This window comes from Pinus tabuliformis, chromosome 2_2 (assembly GCF_031772625.1).
Source record: "Pinus tabuliformis cultivar Carrire ecotype Pingquan chromosome 2_2, CPIR1, whole genome shotgun sequence".
Classification (NCBI taxonomy): Eukaryota; Viridiplantae; Streptophyta; class Pinopsida; order Pinales; family Pinaceae; genus Pinus; species Pinus tabuliformis.
The window spans coordinates 1,144,006,696-1,144,022,962 of NC_142300.1; the positions used below are offsets into that span (position 1 = coordinate 1,144,006,696).

At 36.8% G+C, this 16,267-nt stretch overlaps 1 protein-coding gene across 1 annotated transcript; it reads left to right on the forward strand.

The window, feature by feature from the left end:
- Positions 1-1,603: 1,603 nt before the first annotated feature.
- Positions 1,604-5,218, forward strand: LOC149197444 (cyclin-dependent kinase B2-1-like). Its single transcript, XM_089408693.1, has 9 exons — positions 1,604-1,700; positions 1,851-2,100; positions 3,086-3,233; positions 3,566-3,627; positions 3,743-3,854; positions 4,020-4,113; positions 4,215-4,284; positions 4,428-4,569; positions 5,087-5,218. The coding sequence occupies exons 1-9, from the start codon at positions 1,604-1,606 to the stop codon at positions 5,216-5,218; spliced, it is 1,107 nt and encodes a 368-aa protein (XP_089264819.1).
- Positions 5,219-16,267: the final 11,049 nt, after the last annotated feature.

Here is a 16,267-nt window from a genome sequence, read left to right on the forward strand (position 1 = left end):
TGGGCTCACAGTCTTTCCCAAGGAAAAGCGATTTGAAGAAGTAAAGTGAATACACAGTTCGTTGGGTTCAGCAGTCTAGGTGTGGTTTAGAACAAGCTGCTTCAGGAGGAGCTCAAAAGGGACAACGAAATTAAGTCCAAACTCGGGTGGATCAGGTTTAAAGGGATCGATCTGGATTGTTGGATCGACAGGATGGATCAACGGTGCTGAGGAGACCTGTGGAAGTTTAACACCGCTTAACCAACTCGCGAGTTGCATGGCCGCAGTCTGCAGGTTCTTTTTCTTCTGTCATCCATCGGATTTCGGGCCAGAAAGTGATCGTCCATTAAACTGCTTGGTTGGACCCGAAATCCTTTAGGCTGAAGGGCTCTATTCTTTTCCGGGTCTAGTTTTTTGTTTTCCTTCATGCTTGTGACTCGAGCCAAAAGCGTGGTGAGCTGTCGGATTAAATAGGCATTGATCGAGGGTGCATCCTATGGTTTTCAGGCCGGAAAGTGCCCGACTGATAAACTTTTGGCTGGACCTGAAATCATTTAGAGTGAAGTACTCTAATCTTTTTTGGGTCCATATTATCGTTATTTATTGCGCTAGTGGTCAGACTGAAATCATGGGTGACTGTTGGATCATTTTGACTCTGATCAACGGTGTTGGACCTCCATCCAACTCTCCTGATTGGAGGCATGTTGAACGGCAAAGGGAAAGGAGGCGGCGACAGTGGGGATTGTGCGTTCAGGTTCGGACTTGGGCAAATGAATCGGAGAATTTTGGCGTGATTTTGTATGTTTTGGAAGGACCAGTTGTCTTCGCAGTCTGTATGTATTTGAGATTTTAGTAAAAGCACATTATGGTGCGTTGTGAACAAATAGGATCTCGTTGTTCGAGTAATAGATTTCTTTGGTTTTCTGCTTAAAATAGTTGTAACTCTATGAACAGATGTTTGATTTTGGGTCCTATGGACCCTGTTGGTGGTTTACCAGCATCGGGTTTATCTGGTGTTGGTTTTTGCTCTAGTAAATACTTGTAACATATGTAATGCACTCATACGGTTAATAGAAGGTTCCACTCTTACTTGACCAAAAAAAAGATAATTCTTTGTTGATTGAGTTGAGAGGCTACAACCCAGTGTGATGTGTAAGGATGTCTATCCCTTATTAAAGTTGAAATTTACTATATGAGTCAAAATAAAAATTTTAAATTTTCTTAAAAATTAAATAATTATACAAAATATTTAAATAATATCTACCCATAAAAAAATTGCATGTGAAAAAATTAAATTCCTCTCAACTCATATTAAATCTATAGAGACTGATATAATATTAACGGAAAATTAACCAATACCCTTTTGATCATAACTACATAGATGCAACACTCCTTCCTATCTCTCATTCAGATTTTAAACAACGCGCATTAAAAAGAACAGTCGTGCCATTCGATATTCTATCAAGATAGGGAGCTTATCATATAAATATTGATTTTGATTTCATGCAAGCGATTCACTCGTTCATCTGTCTTTGCTTCAATCATTAGTGGTGGGAGCAGCCCAATGTATCTGTCTTCAAAATAATTTTTCATATTTAGATCAGATCAAACCTTGAATTGGGAAATGCCATCTGATAATAAGAAGATCAAGATGTCACTGTCAGTATTTGATGATGACCATAATACAGATAATGACGATTTCCATGGAGAAGCCTCTCATGGTAATTATAATAATGATTACATTGATAATCCAGAAGAAGAAGCTCCTGATAATGAAGAAGCAGCTGTTGATGAAGAAGAAGAAGCAGCAGCTGTTGATGATGAAGAAGAGGAAGCTTTCGATAATTATGCCAGGTGGTCTGAAATAACAGAAAGCGATGATCGGAATAATGGACGATCAGAATCAGAGAAATTATTCATCGAAAAGTACGAAATACTGGAGAAAATCGGACAGGGAACATACGGGAAAGTTTACAAGGGAAGAGAGAGGCGAACGGGTAAGTATGTGGCCATTAAGAAATCCAACATTGAGAACCCCCGTGACGAAGGAATTCCTGCCTGCACTCTCAGAGAAATTTCTAATCTCAAAATCCTGAATCGCTGTGACGAGCACATTGTCAAGTAAGTAATGGTGCATTCTTATATCTGGAGATAGGGTTGATTCATCAACTCCTCTTCCACCTAACAGCTCATTAAATTTGGATGATGCATTGAATTAGAAAAATACTAATCCTCAATTGGGGTTATTTTCAACATGTTTAAATTTTTGCCACATAAGTTAACATGTTAACATGTCTCTAGATAATATAAGTTAACATGTCTCTAGATAATAGAATTAAAGTGAAGAAAAATTAAACTCACTAACTACCGCTCAAAATCTTGTCCTATACTAACCCAATCCAATCTAAAATTTGTGAATTTAACCAAAAAAAAAAAAAAAATAACTGAATACATCACAACACATTATCAAAATGCATATGCTTTGCAATTTCAATTTCCAGGGAATCTAAATATCTCACTCTTTATCCATCAGAAAAAGATAAGAAAGCCATTCCAACAATATATTCATATACTTTCAACATTAAAAAAATCCAATATGGGTAGAGGGGATAACAGTTATTTCCTCCCCCAATATGGGTAGAGGGGATAACAGTTATTTCCTCCCCACCTTCGAACCTGGATTGAAAGAATGGCAATTATTCCTCTCAGCTTCTCAAAATAAACATAATTATCATATAAACTTTAATTTTAAATTAACCAACCTATCATTGTTAAAAAATCCAATGCAACTTTGAGTATTTAAACCCTTTCTCCCATACTTGTTCTGCATCTCTATAATTTTTAACCTGTACTATTTTTATAGACACATGATTATCCAACTCAATGTTTCAATAATGCATGTTTACCTAAATACTTCCATGTGCTTTGGCAGGTTGTTGGGTGTGGAATCTAACTCAATGTTTCAATAATGTCTGTTTACCTAAATAAGTAACTTAAATACTTCCATGTGCTTTGGCAGGTGGTTGGGTGCGGAATCTAACTCAATGTTTCAATAATGTCTGTTTACCTAAATAAGTAACTTAAATTCTTCCATGTGCTTTGGCAGGTTGTTGGGTGTGGAATGTGTAGAGAAAAAACGTGCTTTAGGAGGGTGGGTGGTGTATCTTGTGTTTGAATACATGGACTGTGATCTTCTACAGCTGTACCGCGAGCACCAATGCCTCGGACAGCCAATCTCTCCCCTCACTATCAAGGTTAGTCTGCTTATTAACTCAACTGGTCCATTTCATGGAAACAGTATAATATTAGGTTTCTTTATGAGTGTAGTCAAGGTTAGTCTGCTTATTAACTCAACTGGTCCATTTCATGGAAACAGTATAATATTAGGTTTTTTCTTTGAGTGTAGTCTTGAAGATGCAGCTGTAACCTGGATCAATTGATTCAATGTTAAAACCCACTTCATGGAAACAATATATTGTTGTAGCAGATTAAACTTTCTTAATTATTGTAGGCTTAAAAGTCATAAAAAAAATTTGGAGTACCATCCTGGATTATTTGATTTACTGCATTAGCATTTCAATTGCAGAGCTATATGTATCAGCTGCTTAAGGGAGTTGAACACTGCCACAGGAATGGAATCTTGCACAGGTTCTTTTTTTTCTTTCCTTTTTCTTAGCTGGCACTTAATGTTTATCTAGAATATACTGGCTTTCCATTTCTCTTTTATTTGTTGTGATTAATTTGGCTGGACTTGAATTTGCAGAGACCTAAAACCCGGCAACTTGTTGGTAAATGAGAATACAGGCCTGTTAAAGGTTGCAGACTGGGGGCTTGGACGACTTATTGTTGGAACCAAAGGCTGCTTTAGCAACATTGTAATTTTTTCAGTTATCTATTTATTTTAGGACTATGCTGATAAGTAAATAAGTTCTTTATAAGCATTACAGAAGAGCTTAGATTTACTTAGAAATCTAGAGCACCTTGCCTTCTCACAATGTTACAATCATGATATTTAAATGCAAATTGTATATTGGTTGCAGCATGGGACTCTTTTTTACACTGCTCCAGAGCAGCTCCTTGGAGACCCTCAACAGACTTTTGCACTTGATATGTGGGCTGTTGGGTGCATTTTTGGTACACATTAATCTCCTGTTAATTACACTTCTGGATTTAAATCTACTTGCTAAAATAACCTATAGTCAATCATTTGTTTATGCCATGCTGATGGCTTGTAGGTGAGATGCATATTCTGAAACCTGTATTTGAAGCCAATTCAGAGCTAGAAGTATTACTGAAAATATTTAAGTGAGTTTAGGCTTTTAAACTCAAAAAGTAAAATTTTGTTCAGTCTGTAGCAGTTTTTAAGTGATGTTTATAATAATATCAAGGCTTTGCTGGAACATTTGTATTTTTGTTATATATATTGCATAAATTTGTCTGTCTGGTAGGATATTAGGCACCCCAAATGAGTCTGTTTGGGCCGGACTGTCAAAACTTGAGAATTGGAGTGATAAATTTCCTCAATGGAGACGGCCTGATAATCTGCGAGAATCCTTTGGAAATTTAGACGATGGGTTCGATTTGTTAGAGGTAAGTTTATAAATTTGTTTATTTCTATTTATAATTTTAGAAAGCATTTATTGATGTTTGAAGTATTTTTTTTATATATATTTAAATTAAGAGATGAAAGGGATTTTCTTTAAAGATATATATATTTTTTTATTTTATTTAAAATTTTATAAATATTTTTAATAATTATAAATTTAAATAGTTTAATTTACAAATTTTAGTATTTTAGAGTTTTTAAGGTGGTAGAATCTATTTATATATTTAAAATTGTAATTTAAATAAAAAGAAATCACAATTTTATTAGAAATAGAAATTATATTATCGGATTTCAACTTAAAAATTATTTTATATATTAATTTGACTTAACCTATTTTTCATAATCACTCTTATTTAAATTATAGATTTTGAAATATTTTAGAAATCAAAATTTAAAGTCAAGCAATTTAATCCTGTTTTTTACATTTCATGAATATTAAAAAATACCAAATAAAATTAAATTCAACATTTTTAACTTATTATTATATTTATGGGTTTGCAGAAAATGTTAGAATATCAACCTTCAAAACGGATTTGTGCAAAACACGCATTATCGCATCCTTATTTTGCTGAATATGCTGACTCCTATGAGTCCCACTCTGCTGAATCTGAGTCTTCTGAGTCCGATTCTTGAAAGCTGGACCCAAGACATTATTTCACTTAGCGTTGTAGAAGCATTTACAGACAAATTAAACGTCATGTTACCATTCACATACTTTACTTGTTCGTTACGTAGGTTCTTACCTTCTGTTTTAATACCCAATTCTTTCCCAAAAACTGAAATGTTGGCAGAGATTTTAAAATTTTATGTTTTGATATAATTGGCATGTAATTCTGTTTAAACGGTCATTATACCTAAGAAAACACAAAAAGATATTATATTTATGTTACATAAATTTTAATAATAAAATTTCTGGTTAGAAATTAGTTTTTTTTATAAAATATAAATAAATATTATAATTTTTAAATTTTTAAAACCATATATTTTTATTTTAATAAATGAGAAATATAATAGAATAATTATTTTATTATATAAATGTGTAATTTTCCTTTGGACTAAAAAACTTTAGATGTATGGACTGGATATTACTTCCCTTTGGACTAAAAAACTTTAGAACTTATATAAAATTCAATATTATTGATTAAAAAATAATATTTTTAAATAATTTTTAAATTTATTTATTTGAAATTTTATTGGTTAAAATGTTATATTTTTTATTTTGCAATGATAATAAAAAAATTTACTGCATTGTATCTTCCATTCAAATCAATTTATTTTAATCTTTCTAAACAAATCAAATCTATTTTAATTTTACATGTATGCAAATCAATTTTTATGAGATTCAATGAACTGATGAATCAGTGAGTTTTTTTAGTCGTAGCCACTTCACTAGCAAAATAAAAATCAAGCTCTCTCCACTTATCACAATTATATATATGAATTTAAAATTACAAATATGAGTTTGATTTTTGGTCAAACAATAACTATATGAAATTAGGCATTATCACGTTACCTTTGCTATGCTATGTGACAAGGATAATAATAACAGGCTATTTTTAAAACAAGTGTAACTATATTATATAAAAATCACTACCATTTCTAATAAGTATAATATTAAATTTATTAAATATTTAAAAATTCAAATGAGATAACTAAATTGCATCATTAAATTTTAGAATATACATTAAATATATCACATATATAACTATATAAAATATTGAATAAATATATGTAAAATAATTGTTGAATTGAGGCTTATGTGATCTAAAATATTTATAAGTAGAACTTCGGCGTAAATCACATAAAAAGAGACATTTGCCGATGGGTTTCGAACCAACTAGTGTGGCTCATTGTCAGGACAAGTTGAAAAAACAGATCTAGCTTTGCATGCTAAATAGTTTCAGCAGAGCCTCCAATGGCTGTCTTGATCAATGACTATTTTTTAACAAGACAGCCGTTGATCAAGACAGTCGTTGGAGGCTCAAAGCTGGATCTGTTTCTTCAACTTGTCCTAACCATGAGCCACACTGGTTGATTTGAAACGCATCGACAAATGTCTCTTTTTATGTGATTTACGCGGAAATTCTATTTATAAATATGTGAAACAATTAAATAATATTTATTTAAAATAAAATATAATTTTAAATATTATTTCATAACATAATTCAATAATTCATTAATCAATATCGTGATAATCGAGTGGAGACAAATTGGTACGAGAAGCTCCTTGAGTCGTCGTTCTTCATATCTTGCAAGGTTCGTCGTTAAATGTTTTGAAACTTTTCATTTCAGTCTAGTTTCAACCACAACTTTTGAAGATAAGGAAAAAATGGGATGGGTTACTTATGTGGTTACTTTCTTTAAAATTTTAATTAAATAAATTATATTTTATTATTTAATTTAAGTATATAATGTATTTATTAATATTAATTATTTAAATTATAAAATAAAATTTTAAATTTATCAATATTATTATTATAATTTATAAAAAAACTAAAAATTAAGTAATGTAATTGTTTTTAAATTTGGGAGGTTTTGTCGGAATTATAAGTTTGAACTATGAATATTATATAGTTTAGTGTCATAAGTATTTTCGAAAACATTGAATATAATTATATATTTAAAAAACATTTTAAATAACAAAAAAACAAAATCTTAAAAAAAATAATTGTTTTTTCAAAATTGTAATTAAAAACTCTAAAACATAAAATAATTAAATAACATAAAATCAAATATTACAATAGTGTAATGTGTATCTACTAGCACAACCATACTAATAAATGTGGTTGATATACACTGATATAATGACATGCACAACCACATTAGTAAATATAGTTGAAATATACCAATAAGCGTTAATGGTATAGATTTAATATTGATATTAAAATTAATATTGATAAATATATAACAATAACCATTGTAGAATTGAGGCTTTTGTGATCCATAACAATTCTAAGAAGAGTTTCGGCATAAATCACATGTAGAAAACCTTTGTCGACGCGTTTCAAACCTTTTCTACATGTGATTTATGCCGAAACTCTTCTTAAAACAATAACCATAAAGATTAAAAAATCTATTATATAAAAAATTAATATTATTATAATATTATAATTATGAAAATTATATTATATTATAAAATAAAATTAATTTTATTTTAACATAATAATTATATTCTAATTTATATTTTATTTTTCTAAGTAGAAGTAATCTATTAATATGTACAAAAAGATACAAAGAGGACAAGGCCTCGAACAAGGTATCGTAGAGTATCAACAAAATTGGATTGCCCCAACATTGGGGAAACTAATCCAGTGAGAGAAGAAACTTCAAAAATAGTATCACTTCTCAAGTCCAGACCCCACAAAAAAAACAGTAAGATGGTTCCTTGACGATTAGTCCATATAGGAAGCCATAAACCAGGCAACACTAGCAAAAAACAAAAAAACTAGATAATGAACACCTGGGCATCCACAGCCGGCCTCGTACTATCATCAGGCAAGTGCATATCGCTAGAAGTAAAGGCATTGCCCTTTGGTCTACCCATTCTGCGATCCGTCGTCGGGTCCACGTCATCGCATCGCACATGTGAAAGTGTGGATGCTCCGCCCCTTGGTTTCTGCTGATGCGATCTGATCACAATCGCATATCGCTAAAAGTAAAGGCATTGCCTTTAGGTCTCCCCATTCTACGATCCGTTGTCGGGTCCGCATCATCGCATCGCACATGTGAAAGTGTGGAGGCTCTGCCCCTGGATTCCGTCGATGCGATATTGTGATGTGATCTAATCGCAATCACATATCGCTATAAGTAAAGGCATGGCCCTTAGGTCTCCCCATTCTACGATCCGCCGTCGGGGCCGCATCATCGCATCGCACATGAGAGAGTGTGGAGGCTCCGCCCCTTGGAATCTGTTGATGCGAAATAGCGATTTGATCTGATCGCAATCGCATATGACTATTAGTTAAGGCCTTGCCCTTAGGTCTCCCCTTTCTGCAATCTACCAAAATTGCAATGCAATCTGATTGCAATCGCATGTTGTTGGTTATTAATCTGCAATCCACCATTACTGTTGCATTGAAGAGAGCTGAAGTCTGAGGTATGCTGGAGCGTGCTGAGGCATGATATTCGGAACTACTTAAAAAAATGCCAATGAACCCTGCTCTTCTCAAATGTAGAGATCCGTTGATCAGAAGCCAAATATTTGGCTTGTCCGGGGTAGGCAGGTGTCGCCCCATCTCGCCCCACCCTTGTTCCGTCATTTTTAATGCCTGTTTATATGCCTGCATCTGGGAGAGCTGCATCCCTTTGGACCAGTATTTTGCACTCCTGATTTTGATCATGATTCTGAATTATGTCTAGAGCTCCAGTGAGAAGAGTGTGCCCAGTTTCCACCCCCAAATTGGCAAGTAGATCAATGACCTTGTTTCCTTCCCGTTTAACGTGTTTGAATATGATGGCACGATTGGTGTGAAGCGATTGTTCTATTGCATCCAATTTGGCTTCAAGTCTCCAACTGTTGGCAATTTTATGCGCATGTGCCCCATTGAGGAGTTGATTGGCCAGGTGGATGAGGATTAGGGAATCACCTTCGATCTCCAGAGGTTGGAAGCCATGACGCTGGGTAAGGAGTAATCCTTGCCAGAGACCCTCCAGTTCAGCCGAGTTGTTCGTGTCCCAGCCAATGTTTCTGAAGTATATTAGGAGAGGCAAACCCTCATGATCTCTAAATATGCCGCCAAATCCTGCTTTGCTGGGATTTCCCTTTGAAGCTCCATCAAAGTTGAGTTTGAAAGTATGATTTGGAGGGGGGGTCCATAAGTACTTTCTGATGTTGTTGCCTTCTGAAGGTCTGTGATTGTGAGTACCTTGTGGGAGTTGTATGTTCCAATTTTCCCAGATGGCTTTCTCATTTGCAAGAGTGGGAAAATCTTCCATGTGCCAAGTTTGAAGCGCCAAGGTCTCTTTAAGATTGAGACAAAAGTCACCCCAAATGATTTCTACAGGTGTGCTTTGATCTTTGAATATGCACTTGTTTCGTTCTTTCCATATTGTCCAGAGGAGAAGGTCGGCAATCAATCTCCATAGTTGGTTGAGTAGTTCGCTTTTATAAGGGTTCTGGTGCCATGGCGAATAGAGTTGATTATATCTTCGAACACTCTGCATCTTTTTTGACAACAGAAGCTAGCCTTCTCCCACAGTTGATTGGCAACAGTGCAAGAGTCCAAGAGGTGTTGGAGCGATTCCTCCTGAGAATTACAATTGGGACATATGGGGGGCCCGTGAAAGTTTCTTTTCCTAAGATTGTCCGAAGTGAGGATCATTCGGTGCCCAACAAGCCAGAGGAATAGGGAGACTTTGGGCCAAGTACCTGGTGACCAGATTCTTCCCCATATAGGATGCAGGGGCATTGGATCATTGCATATAATTTTATAAGCCTCTTTGGCGGTGAAGGAACCTTTTGGGGTATATCCCCATCTTAAAATATCCCTGCCTTCAGATGATCTAATGCGTCAATTCTGGAGCTCAGTCTCCATGACCTCCTTAATCTGGTTATCTGCATTCCTGATCAGCCTGTCGATCTGCTTCCATTGTCTGTACCCTTGTTCTGTCTCCGGAATCCATTATTGCTGGACGGATTCCTTTTGTTGCTCCTCCCACTCTTGGAAAAGAGGTGATCTATAGATGTTGTCGAGCTTTGGTAGTTGGTTCTAGGCATCCGTCCAGAACCGAGCAGTGTTGTCGTTCCTTATTTCCCAAAAGCCGTGTTGTTGGATCAGCAAGAAGTGTTTTCTGACAGCATTTCATATTATTGATCCCTTTTCATTTGGAGTGAATCTGATTAACTCCTCCGTTGGTCTGTGATTGGCATATTTGGCTGTCCATATGACTGCCCATGGCTTATTGGGAGCAGAGAGCCATTGCCACCATATTTTTGCACTCATGATAACATTGCTGTGATGGGGATCTCTCAGGCCTATACCCCCTTTTTCTTTGGGCTTGCATGTTGTCTTCCATTTTGCCAAGGCCCATTTTCGATTTGTGCTAGATGCACCCCAAAGAAAATTGCTCTATAGAGCTTTTATTTTTTTAAGGACCCATTTAGGCGCTACCAAGATTGAGAAAATGTAGAGAGACATAGCCTGTAGCACAACATTGATTAGCACTAATCTGCTAGCTATGTTTAGAGTTATTTGAGTCCATAAAGTGAGATGAGATTCAAGTTTCTCAAGGAGCATACACCAAGAGGCGTGCTTGATGGCAAAATCTATTAAGGGAGCTCCAAGGTAATTGGAAGGTAAGGAGGCTATGGAGAAGCCCAGAATGCGGGTAATAGCATGCTAAGTAACAGGGGGGTGTGAAAAAAGAAGATCTGTGATTTGGCCGTGTTTATGCTCGTCCCTAAAGCATCAGAGAAATCATTTAGAAGGGATTTAAAAAGGGAGGCTTCTTGAACAGAAGGGTACCCAAACAACAGGTTGTCATCCACGAACTGTTGATGAGTGACGGCTAGAGAGTTGTGTATGGATAGACCCTTGAGATGCTGGGAGAGGAGGACATTTTTGATATGGCGACCCAGACCTTCCGCCATTAGAACAAAAAGGAATGGGGAAAGTGTATCTCCTTGTCTAATGCCTCTAGAGGGGTTGAAAGTCGAGAGAGTATGCCATTTATGAGGATAGAGAAAAATTTTGTGGAAATTAAACTCAGAATCCATCGAACCCATATTGCGGAAAAACCAAAGGCTGTTAGCATTTTTTGAATATAGGTCCAGCTTAACTTATCAAAAGCTTTATAGAGGTCAATCTTGAGAATCATACTTGCTTGTTTGGAGTGCTTGATGGAGTGTATGATTTCATGAGTGAGGATAATGCCATCCAATATTTGTCTTCCTTTTACGTATCTAGATTGTTCAGGCGATAAGAGCAAGGGAAAAAGTAGCTTCAACCTATTAGCAATGACTTTGGATATCACCTTGTAAATAACATTGCATAGTGCGATTGGACGAAATTTGTCAGGAGTACTGGTATTCTCTTCTTTTGGGATGAGGGCGATGAAAGTTGAGTTCAGAGAGGGCAGAAGCCAATGAAGAGTGCGCAATTCCTCCACCACTAGCCACACCGCCTCTTTGATAAGATCCCAGAAAGAGTGGAAGAAGGTAGTAGTGAAGCCATCCGAACTAGGAGCTTTGCCCTCCTTGAGCTGGTTCATAGCCAAATCCACCTCCTAAGGCATGACTAGTCGAAGAAGAAGCTGGTTGTATTCTTCTATGATAATTTTCGGCACATTTTAAGTGATATTTTCTATAGCAGGCCGTCTATCAATTTGGGGTTCTTGAAGGACCTCTTGAAAGTGATTGAGAAACTCCTGTTCGATCTCTGCATGGCTTTCCACTCTTCCCCCCCTCACTTCTGTATGAAAGAGATGGTGTTGTGCATTCTTCTCTGTATTGTAGTTCTATGGAAGAATTTAGTGTTCCTTTCTCCTTCTTTCAGCCATCTAATTCTAGATTTTTGCTTCCAGAGAATTTCTTCCTGCTTTCTTCTTTCCTCCAATTGATTGTGAATGTGCTTTTCCTGTTCCAAAATCTCTTCCTTGTAGCCCTCTATGATTATCTGTTGCTGGAGTTCTCTCATTTCTTTGTTTAGATCTTGCTGAGCTTAGAAGATGTTGCCAAAAGTCTCTTGATTCCAACGCTTGATTTGGGATTTTAGGAATTTAAGTTTCTATTGAAACTAAAACATTTTTGATCCCTCTGGCAAAAGGGAAGTTGGTCCAAGTGGATCTGATGAGGTCATTGAAGGCAGGGTGGGTGAGCCAAAAAGCTTCGAAGTGGAAAGGACGCCTGGTAGAGTTGACTAGTCTTTGCCATTGGAGAGAGATAGGCCAATGATCTAAGCCTGAAAATGGAAGAATTGATGCCGAAATGTTGCCCCCAAGATGCACTGCATTATCTGAAATGAGGAATCTGTCTAGTTTGGAAGCAATTTGATGTCGCCCAACCCTGCGATTGCTCCAGGTGTGCATTCCATTGCAGAATTGCAGATCAATTAGCATATTGTTTTGGATAAAATCTTTAAAGTGGCCATTTTCCTGTTCCAGCTTGGCTCAGCCTCCCTTCTTTTCCTCCAACTTGGTGATCATGTTGAAGTCTCCTCCAATGATCCAAAGAGGATGGAGTCTATTGAAGTTGAGCACTTCTATTGTTTCTAAAAGAGCAATTTTGTTGCCTGCTTCCTGTGGGAAGTAGACATTGGAGAGATGGCCATGAATGTTGGTGCTAATTATATGAAAAGTAGCATGTATAATGTGATGGGAGGCATGAAAGTCTGAGAGCGTCATAGCTTGCATGTTCCAGGCAATTACCAGTCCCCCGGAGGCACCTGAAGCATCCACTGCAACCGAGTCACAACCTGGCCATGCTCTAGAGAGGATGTTTCCAAGTGTGTTACTATTACATTTCATTTCCTGCATAAAGAAGATCTGGGGTTGCTCCTGCTTTATCATGTTTTTTATCATTCTCAGTTTGTTGGGGCTATTGAGCCCTCTTAGATCCCAGGAAGTGAGCTTCATGATTCATTATTAGTGGTAGGCTTGTAGTACTTTCTCAACTTAGCATATCTGCCTAAGTCTACCAGGATTTTCCCTATTGCAATAGTTCTTTGAAGATCTTTCTTTCTTACACGTTTTTTAGAGTCTTTAGGAAAGAAGCTGCCATCCCATTGACTGCCCAGTTGTATGCCTAGTTGTTGTTGTTGGTAAGCCCTAGAGATGATGAATTCTAGGGTATTGAGCTGATGCTCTTGAATCTTGTCGTAGTCTTTCTTCCTGCATGCTTGTTCAAGCTCGAAGATGTCAAGTCCTCCAAAATCAATGCTTTCCGGTTCTTCTTCCATATGTTGCGTCTGACTGCTTTCTACTGAGGTGATTGCTAAGTGCAAGGTCTGGCTGGGGATACCGTCAACATCCATTCCATTAGGTTTCCAATCAGGGTCCTTTCGAGCTGCCTCAGGAATCCCGATGTTTTCACTAAGGGGCAGGGGAGTGGGAGAAGAGCCAGACAGAGGGGGGGAGAGGTCATGATGATCAGCGGTGGGATTGGAAAAATGCTCTGAGGTGGGCCTTCTGAAGTTTTAGCAAGAACCTCAAAGCTATTGCTTATGGAGGGAATGGAGGCAGCGCCCTGCATGGGCTTTTTCTCGGAGGAGGGTTTTTTATGCGATCTTTTTTTATTTGCAACCTTGGTAAAGCCATCATGAGCTGACTTGTCTAAGGGGTCAGAGGTCTGGAGTTTAGCATTTAGAGGGCAGTCCCGAAAAATATGCCCATGGGCATGACACTTGCGACAGCGAAAGGGTACATGTTCAAAATCTAAGGGTCGGATCCATTCAAAGTCATCATGGAAGAGACTTACCGAGTCCAGAAGGGCTTTGTCTAGGCGCATGAAGACACAAATACGAGCATAGGAGGTGTATCTGCACAGCTTCATTTCCTCAATAATTTTTATAAACTCCCCTAGCCCCTTTCTAATGTCTCTCAGCGATTCTTCGTCCCAGTATTCCAACGGGAGCGAGTACATCTAGATCCAAACTGGTGCCCAGCTAAAATCCTCCTTGTCAGGACTAAATCTCTCTACCCATTCCCTTAAATACAGACCGGCAGAGTTGAAGAAGTAGGGACCTTCATCCATAACCCTATTTCGGTCTTTGATGCAAATGAAAATCGCAGTGAAAAACCTTTTTGGTCCTAGCTGTAAGGTGACATGTCCCTTGGGTTTCCATTTGGCAGAGATCCATCCTTGCAAAGCTTTTTTAGTTGGCTAGTATCCAATAAATTTTCCAATGAGCGCATGGTCCTTCATGTACTGGATTTGACCATTGATTCTTTGACTGGGAAGTTCTATCTTGGGTCGTTCAATTTCTATGGGTTTGCATGTCGTTGATGTAACCTTGGGCATTTCCTGTTGCCCAATCTTTCCTTCTTGTACTTCACTACGCCTGTCTAACTGATCAGTGGGAGCGTTTTTCGTATCTTGCATTGGGAAATTTCTTGTATCCATGTTTACTTGTTCTGGACCGGAAGGCTTTGTTAGTTCCTTCACTTAATTATCTCTCTTGGCTGAGGGGGAAGGCTTTGAAGCCCCCCCCTGAGGGTCAGCCATTGCAATGCGGTCTATGCCAGCAGCTGCTATTGCGAGGAGGAAGGCTGACAGAGAATAGAAGCAGGGAGGGTTCAGACTGTGTCGTTGCAGGGGTGAGAAAAAAACCCTATGTTGCAGAGCGCTCAGACTATGACATTCCTATGGAAACATCGCCTCTGAACTGTATTCTAATTTATATTACATAACATTATAATATTATTTATATTTTATTATATTAAAACAATATTTAAATTAAAATTAAATTATTATTAAATTATAAACCCTACTTACAATATTATACCTTAGGAATATTAGGAATATGAACTCTTAGAGTAATAAACTCAAGGGACCAATATTATAAACCCAAGGGATTAATACTAAAAAGCCAATGTATTATAAACCTAAGGGAATAATATTAAACCCATGGGATTTGTTATCACAAAATCATGCCCCTGATAGGTTTCTGATCAGGAAAACCTTATGTAACTCTTTCAAACCAACTTTTGGCTGAGGCTTAGCCTCCTCAACCTGAGAGGGCTCTCTCAAAGGTTAATGATTTTGATAAAGATAAGATGGCTAACTCTATGAAACAAGTGAAAAATATGAATGGTTGAACATGATCAGTAAACATCCATTGGGCTTATGGAGTCAACAACACCTCAATATAACAATGAACTCAACCTTACATGGAAGTCAGGGCATTCAACATTTAAACATTCAGAACATAAACTCATATGGGACCACACAGTTCATAAATGTATACAGGAAGTCAGAGCACATTCAGTGAATTCTGAGTGATTATACATCCATACCACTGTAAGAATAAAGAAAAGGACAACATCACATATTCTGAACATAAAAAATCCTTCATGAATCTTGAGAAGTAAAGTCAAGCATGTATTACTGAAATTGAGTCTTACATAGGCCAAATACAAGCTTTTCCATAAAATTTCCAACCCTGATTACATTAGATCTTCTTCTATATATAGAGCTCTTTACATAACTGAGATTCCTCCTCCAGCATGAGGGAAATTCGAATTCATCCTACTATTACACCTATTGATACATAAAACTAATTATTAAATGCAAATGACACCTAATTAGCAGTCCTAGAGACCTAATACAACTAGGAGTGTAACTCCTTATCATGATTCAACAACCTTATCTAAGAATTTAAAGCATTATTTGACAAATTTCAACCTCAAGAAGTCGAATTTGATGAAGCCTCCCACGTGGTCACCCAACTACTGATGACAAACCCTAGAAATTAGGGAACATGTTTCCCTGTTTTTAGGTTTAGATCCTTAAAAATTGGCACGTGGGACAGAGCCTTTATCTCTTCATCCATGACACATTTTATGAAACTGAAGGAGGTTTTTGTAGCCCTTTTTGTCCAAAACAAAAACCTCTCCTGGTTTTTTAAAACATTTCTCCAGCTGTCTAGAAACTGTCCTTGAAAAACACGTGGCAAACAGGAAAAATCCGTTTTCTGAAAGTAGGGTTTCAATGAAAGCTTAGTATCTCCCAACTCAAAACACTTATGA

Excerpts from the sequence above, each read along its gene's own strand:
- LOC149197444 (XM_089408693.1), top strand. The coding sequence starts at position 1,604 with ATGCCATCTGATAATAAGAAGATCAAGATGTCACTGTCAGTATTTGAT. Across the intron at positions 3,855-4,019 it reads AAGGCTGCTTTAGCAACATT|CATGGGACTCTTTTTTACAC; the intron begins GTAATTTTTTCA and ends TATTGGTTGCAG. Across the intron at positions 4,285-4,427 it reads GTATTACTGAAAATATTTAA|GATATTAGGCACCCCAAATG; the intron begins GTGAGTTTAGGC and ends TCTGTCTGGTAG.